Here is an 8,286-nt window from a genome sequence, read left to right on the forward strand (position 1 = left end):
CTTGGCCGGTTTCAAAACAGATCTAAAAGGAAAAAGAACCGAACACTGGAAAAATAAGTCCGATTCAACCAGATCCTTTCAGATCTACACTATTTACACCAAAACTAACTAGAACCGAGAAGGACAAACGATTTTCTAAAAAAAAAAAGAAAAAGGCACACAATGCTCTGATACCACTTGTTATTTAAAAAATGCGGAACGGATCTAAACTTTTATTAAGAAAATCGAACAAAACTTTAACTCGATTTGGCCAGGCTCAGCCCCTAACCACTCGAAACACAACATATACATATACACACTCGAATCGCGACTAACACAAGCACACCGGCCACAACACCACGACTCACAATCACAAAAAACCCCACAGAAAAGTAAAAGGCATACAGGAAACAGAAACCACAAGCCTACAGTTGAACGAGCCCCTTTCGGCTACGAACAACACAAACAGGGGGAAACCAGTGCCAAAGGAACTCCACAAAACAGGAGGAAAGGCACTACACAACAACCGCCGTGAACCACCGTCGGACAGGAGAGCGAAAGAAAAGTCGAGAGAGAGAAAGGCTAGAGAGGGTGAGCTTTTAGAGAGAGAGTGAGTAATGTATCGAATAACGGCGCCTCTCTCACCCCAGGTATATATATACAGGTAAGACCGGATGGACGGATAGGATCAAAACCCTAGATCGGACGGCCAGGGGCGTGGCAAAAAAAAAGACGCGGATCCTAGTCGGGTCGGATCAGGACGTGGGTCAAGGTCGGGAGGAATAAGGTCAGACAGTCGGTATGTATGCGGATGGTCCAAGTCGGGCGGACGGTCGAAGTCGGGACGGTCCAAGCCAGGACGAAGTCGGGACGGTCCAAGTCGGGACGGTCCAAGCCAGGACGAAGTCGGGACGGTCCAAGCCAGGACGAAGTCGGGACGGTCCAAGCCAGGACGAAGTCGGGACGGTCGGTCGAATTCAGACGAAGTCGGGCGGACGGTCGAAGTCGGACTAAGTCGGGATGTACTCGAGCGGTCGGTGAAGTCGGGACAGGATGCTAAGTCGGGACGTGGGCCAGGCCCGAATGTGCTCGGGCTGCAAAACGAGTGTGTATTTGTGTATCTATTTTGGGGTGAACCATAAGGACAAAAAATCCAACAATGATAGTGAATGAAAACAAAAATAATTTTTATTCAATTAAATAATTAGACTAACCTTTATTTTTAACATAAATTCATTTGTTAATATATTTATAAAATTATATTTAATTTAAAAATCTGGTCGGGCATACTCATTTTTGCCAACTCTAGCCCTCTATCACTTACTGTTGTTTGAAGGATTAGTGATAATTCTCCTGAAATTGTTGATTAAATATATTACAAAAATTTAAATATTTGCCAGTAAATATGTTGTATCGATGAAAATCTGTTTCTTTTAAATAATAATATATGCGTACTCAAGTGTAAGATTTATTTTATTATTATTATTATATTAGCTTCAAACATTGCCACTTTTGTGTTTGTTATTCCTAAGAATATTTATATATATATATATATCAAGCTAAATAAAAGTTCAACCTTTAGTCACAAATTTTCAAGTTTTTTTTAAAATAGTTTGGTCTAAATTGTTAGATTAGTAATTCTTATACTTTGAGTTGGAGAACAAAGAAAAATGACAGCTAAAATTCATAAAAGGTTAAATCATTCACTACCAAAAAAAAAAATATACTAGTATATTTGTAACGGAATTCCGTTCTTAAAGTTCACGTAGTTAACGTAATTTCATCCCTAATTTCGTCTCTAATATAATTTGTTGCGGAAAAAGTGGATTTAAAAACGAAAAAATTTTGTTACAAAATTGATATTTTTTGTAGTCATTATATCAATAAACACCTTAATTACTTCTGATTAATCACAAAGGGACCCAAAAAACAAGACTATCTATATATTCCCACATTTCTAACTGCCCACAAATGTGAAAATTTAAAAAAAAAAAAAAAAAAAAAAATCCTACAAAACCCTAATTTACTTCACCAATTTTCTGAAAAAAAGGGGTCAAAAAAATCATCCTAGAATAATGCTTCCAAAGCAGCTTCAATTACAACAAACTCATAAGCCATACAAGACTTGCAGCCACAAGATCCATCTAACCTTATTTCATGGATCCCTTTCTTATTTTCTTGAATCAATTCTTTCACTTTAATGGCCATCTTCACTGCTGGTGGCTTCACATCTCCACAATCAATCCATCCATTCTTGGGGATCATTACAACCCACTCCTCTCTCCCGATTTCCCCCGCCTCGACTATGTCTTTCCATGGCCTCTCGGCTCGGCCCACCAATTTTGACCCTTTCTTGATCATGCACCCAATGCATGTTGGTACGCGTGTTCTACACCGTAGCTCGAAAACAACAACCTCTCGCTCGAGGCTCTTGATGCTCTCTCGTGTGCCCGAGCAACAGAGAGAAAAGGTTTGGTCCCAAGTTGGGAACTTGGATTGTGATGGGATCACTTGGCTATCGATTCTTGATCTTCCATTATTGCTTCCGTTCGGGAGGTAGCATCGCACGAATAGTTCTTGAGATGGGCTCTTAGGTTCTATGTTTCTTGCTTTGATTAGTTTGAGTTCAATGGTGATCGAGGAAGAAGTATAAGAAGATTGGTGATCCATGGAATGTATAAGAAAGTGTACTTAAGAGGTTCTTGACGAAGAAATGAACTATGGTGTGGTGTTTATTTATAGTACTTGCACTAGATTTGAAGCATTGAATATATTAATAGAAGCTTTGTAACTGCAAAATGGCACATTTTTTTTAAAATAAAAAATAAATAAATCAAAAGATTAAATGAATGCATAAAATTATTTGGATTAAGCTTTTGGAGTTCATTATTTAATATTATTTAAAACTTTTTGGATAAATTATTAATCAAGTGGTGGCTCTATTTTGTGGAGGTGTTGCCTATACTCTATTGGAAGAGAATAGGGAGCACACTTGAATAAAGTTAGCCACAAATAATTACAATATAATATATGTAATAATGTGTGATCAATTTATGTGGAGATGATCTCTAACATGGAATTCAAATTTAAAATTATATATATATATATATATATGATGAGCATGAGCTCAATCTTGTATGCATATATACTTTTTGGTGAGAATGTAGTTTTGTATTATATATGAACTCTTGGAATTCATGAAGGGTTCTAAAATCTTGTAAACTGTCCCTTTGCTTGAGTAACAGAATCTTCACAATCTTATCATTGTGGCATTCACCAATAAGCTCATATCTTCCAATAGAGTACTACTATATTATTATCAAATGGGAGCATATTCTCAAATCTACAAGTATATGTACATATATACATATATATATATATATATTTGACTAATAATAATATTTAGTCTCTCCGTCCTAGATAAGATGAGCGTGTTACTGTAAATACGAAAATTTAGGTAAAGTATAATCAGTAAGTAATTAAGAAGTGATTAGTAAAATAATTATAGATTAAAATTAAAATAATTAAATAGTTTAATTAAAATTAAAAAAAAAATTATAAATTTGAAATTTTTAAAATATGATTACAGTGTATAATCAATTTTCCAAAATATAAAAAGATAAATTATATGGAACGAACGAAAATAGAAAATAAGGACAAATTATGTGGGAGGGAGGAAGTATTATTATTTTTAAAAGGTACAACTTGAGCATATATATGGGTATTTCACTTGTGATATTCACCAATAAACTCATGCTTTTGAAGAAGCCTATATATTTTTTTAAAAGAATATATATATATATATAAAAGATGTTTTTTTTTTTTTTTAAAAGTTTAATTATAATTTCTTACTTTCTAATCACAGCAAGTTTGGGTATGATTTGAAATTTATTTGAAATAAATTGTTAATTTGAGTTTTTATTTGTATAGTATTTTGATATAATATTTTGTAAGAGAAAATAGTAGTACTCCATATCTCCCTAAACAATATCATAGTCTTATTTTTTATTTTTTTTTTGTCAATTCTAAAACAATAGTCTCGTTTTAAAAAATAATCATACCATCTTAAAACTATCTATACTCTTTCATCATTATTATACAAATATTATTACTTTTTATACAAATATACTCACAGCGATATTTTATTCTTTTATTATATGCTTTATACCTAATTTAAATATAATATAATTATTCTTTAAATTCAATATTGAACCACAATGAGACTATTGTTCGGGACGAAAGAAGTAAATTTTTATTAAAAATTGAGAATAGTGAATAATATTGAATTCATTTTGAAATTACAAAAAAAAAAAACCCTTATAAAAATATATTATTTTCTGTAAAAAAGATATTGCATTCAAACAGCTTTCGAACTGAAAACCAATACAAAAACATACAAATGATTACTATGAATTCTTTTAACATTGCATGAATTTAAGTATATACACGGAATTCAAAGGCCATGATCATTAACTTATATATAAATCTCCAAAATTTTCACTATTCTTTACAAATTTTTTCTATAAAAATTAAATATACTATTTTTTATTTGATATATTACATCAAAACTTATTTTACATTTAAAATATCATAACACATCAACTAATTATTTAATATAACTTCAAAACCTACATCCAAACACACACTCACTTCTCAATATATTGAAATTTAGAGAGAAATAAAGATCATTTGTATTTTACACAAACCCCTTTCATGATATGTCATAATGATAATAATAATAATAATAACTTAAGTTTTGTTTCTGTTTTAATTTGAATATTTTTTAGGTGAAATATAGAAAATTATATTGATAATATAAAAAATAATAATTTAGATAGAATGTTCAATTCTTTTAAAAAATAAAATATAAATATTAAAAATCGTATCCAAAAATAATTTTAAGCAAAACAAACCCAATAACATGACTGCAATATGAAGTAGGGATAAATTGAAGAGTGTTATATAAATGATAATATATATTAAAGGTAAGCGTGTGTAAGTGTGTACGGGCGTGTGTGTGTATATATGCATACAAATATATATATATATGTATGTATTTTATTATATTATATAATATATATTATGTATGTATAAGTAATAAATGCAGAAGGAGAGGAAAGCAATGAATGCAAAGAGAAATGGGAAAATGATTTGTGAATTTTTGATGTGTTTCATTTCTACGATTCCATAGGTGTATATAGACTTTTCATACAAATCAAAAACATCTACGTCTGGGCCTACACTATATCTACGAATCAATGTGTGTGTAGCTACGTGTACATATGTATATAACACTCCCTCTTGAATATTTTTTTATTCAAAGAATGTGCCTCGTTAAAACCTTACTATGAAAAAACTCTGTAGGAAAAAATTATAGTGAAGGAAAAAGAGTACATCATTCTTGTATTAATGCGTTCCCCCTGTTTTAGACTTTATTTGATGTCTTTCATCCGACGCATTCCAATTCCTTGCACCAGTTTGTTGAATGTTGCAGTCGGTAGCGCCTTCGTAAATAAATCTGCAAAATTTTTAGACGATTGAATTTGTTACACATTAATTTCACCACTTTTCTTGAGATCATGAGTGAAAAAGAATTTTGGAGATATGTGCTTTGTCCGATCGCCTTTTATATACCCTCATTTTAATTGAGCTATACAAGCTGCATTATCTTCAAATAATATTGTAGGAGGTAATACATCATCAGAAATCAAGCCACAATTTTTCTGAATATGGTACGTCATAGACCTCAACTAAACACATTCACGACTGGCTTCGTGAATTGCTAAAACCTCAGCATGGTTTGAAGAGGTAGCTGTTATTGTCTGTTTAGCAAATCTCCAAGAGATTGCGATTCGACCACAAGTAAATAAATAGCCAGTTTGAGATTTTGCTTTGTGTGGATCAGACAGATAACCAGCATCAGCATAACCCATTAATTTATTTCGAGATTCATTCGAATAAAATAAACCGAGGTCATGAGTCCCCTGAACATAACGAAAAATGTACTTGATACCATTCCAGTGGCACTTTGTGGGGGATGCGCTAAACCTGGCCAGTAGATTTACTGAAAAAGATATATCTGGCCTGGTACAATTTGCAAGGTACATTAATGCGCCAATAGCGCTGAGATATGGTACCTCGGGGCCAAGTATTTCTTTATTTTCTTCTCTTGGCCTAAATGGATCTTTACTGGGATCAAGGGATCTAACCACCATTGGTATACTCACAGAGTGAGATTTATCCATATAAAACTGTTTTAATACATTTTGGGTATATGTGGATTGATGGATAAATATTCCATTATTCGCATGATCCACTTGTAATCCCAGACAATATTTTGTCTTTCCAACATCTTTGATCTCAAATTCTTTCTTTAGATATTGAACTGGAATTTGGATCTCTTCAGGAGTTTCAATTAAATTAAGATCATCAACATATATTGCAATAATGACAAAATTCGATATATTTTTCTTTATAAAGACGTATGGACATATTGGATCATTAATATAACATTCTTTTATTAAATATTCGCTCAGACGGTTATACTATATTCGCCCTGATTGTTTAAGTGCATACAATGACTTTTTCAATTTGATGGAATACGATTCTCTTAGGTTTAATTTGTATGCTTCAGGCATATTGAATCCCTCAGGAACCTTCATATAGATATCAATATCTAAGGAGCCATACAAATATGCAGTAACTATGTTTAAAAAACGCATATCGAGCTTTTCTCGCACTATTAGGCTCACAAGGTATCTAAATGTTATTCCATCGACAATTGGAAAGTATGTTTCATCAAAATCAACTCCAGGTCTTTGTGAGAATCCTTGAGCTACAAGACGGGCTTTATATCTCACAATTTCATTATGCTCATTTCTTTTATGTACAAAAACACATTTGTATCCAACTGGTTTTATACCATTTGGTGTTTGAATAATTGGTCCGAAGACCTCCATTTTGTTTAATGAATCAACCTCTGATTGAATAGCATATTCCAATTTTGGCCAGTCATTTCTTTACTGACATTCATGAACCGATTTTGGCTCAGGATCCTCGTTTTCTTCCATTATATCAAGTGTTAAACTATAAGCGAATGCATTATTAATAATTGTCTCTTTACGGTTCCAACATTTTCTTGAAGTAACATAGTTAATTGAGTTTTCAATAATCTCATTATGTTCTTCAAGATCGTGCTCTTCTGGAGCAATTATTTCAGGATTGACTTCCTCATTAGATTGAGGTTTATCAATGTCATTCCTGATATTTTTATAATTATCATCATTAATTCCTCTTTTCTTTCGAGGATGTTTGTCTTTGGAACCAAGTGGTCTACCGCACTTTTTAAGCGTGTCGCTGATTCATTAGCACTTGTAATTTGTCTATCAGGGACAATTATTTTAGCCGGAGCATTAGCAACTTGGATATATGATCGAGTGACTTTGCTCGAGTCATTGAATGCATCCGGTAACTGATTTGAAATATTTTGCAAATGTATAATGCGTTGAACTCTAGTTCACACTGCTTTGTACGAGGATCATAAAAATTCAATTGGATTTTCCAATTAATATCCTTTCTCGTTTCATTTCTGTCTCCCCTTAATGTCGGAAAATATGATTCGTCAAAATGACAATCTGCAAATCTTGCAGTGAATAAATCACCCGTCATTGGTTCAAGATATTTTATAATTGACGGCGATTCATATCTGACATAAATGCCCAATCTACGTTGAGGACCCATTTTTGTACGTTTGGGAGGTGGAATAGGAACATAAACAGCACACCCAAAAATACGTAGATGAGATATATTTGGTTCGTGACCAAATACTAATTGCATAGGGGAATAGCTATGATAGCTTATCGGCCTCATTCTTATAAGTGTTCCTGCATGTAAGACTGCATGCCCCCAAGCTGAAACGGGCAACATAGACCTCATCAGTAATGGTCTAGAAATTAATTGTAATATTTTAATAAGTGATTCTGCCAGACCATTTTGTGTATGAACATGAGCAACTGAGTGCTCTACATTAATTCCAATCGACATGCAATAATCATCAAATGCATTCGATGTATATTCACCATAATTATCCAGAAGTATAGTCTTAATTGGATTATTGGAGAATTGTGTCCGTAATTTAATAATTTGGGCAAGCAATCTCGCAAATGCCATATTGCGAGTAGATAATAAACAGACATGGGACCATCTCGTAGATGCATCAATAAGCACCATAAAATATTTAAATGACCCACACGGTGGGTCTATTGGTCCACATATATCCCCGTGTATTCTTTCCAAAAATATAGGTGA

The 8,286-nt window shown here is 32.8% G+C and overlaps 1 protein-coding gene across 1 annotated transcript; it reads right to left on the reverse strand.

Moving 5' to 3' along the window:
- Positions 1-1,771: 1,771 nt before the first annotated feature.
- Positions 1,772-2,701, reverse strand: LOC127260352 (uncharacterized). The gene has a single exon (XM_051288070.1). It carries the CDS (start codon positions 2,647-2,649, stop codon positions 2,047-2,049), a length of 603 nt encoding a protein of 200 aa, XP_051144027.1. The 5' UTR covers positions 2,650-2,701; the 3' UTR covers positions 1,772-2,046.
- Positions 2,702-8,286: the final 5,585 nt, after the last annotated feature.

This window comes from Andrographis paniculata, unplaced genomic scaffold (genome assembly GCF_009805555.1).
Source record: "Andrographis paniculata isolate CXL003 unplaced genomic scaffold, ASM980555v1 Contig61END, whole genome shotgun sequence".
NCBI classification, from domain to species: domain Eukaryota; kingdom Viridiplantae; phylum Streptophyta; class Magnoliopsida; order Lamiales; family Acanthaceae; genus Andrographis; species Andrographis paniculata.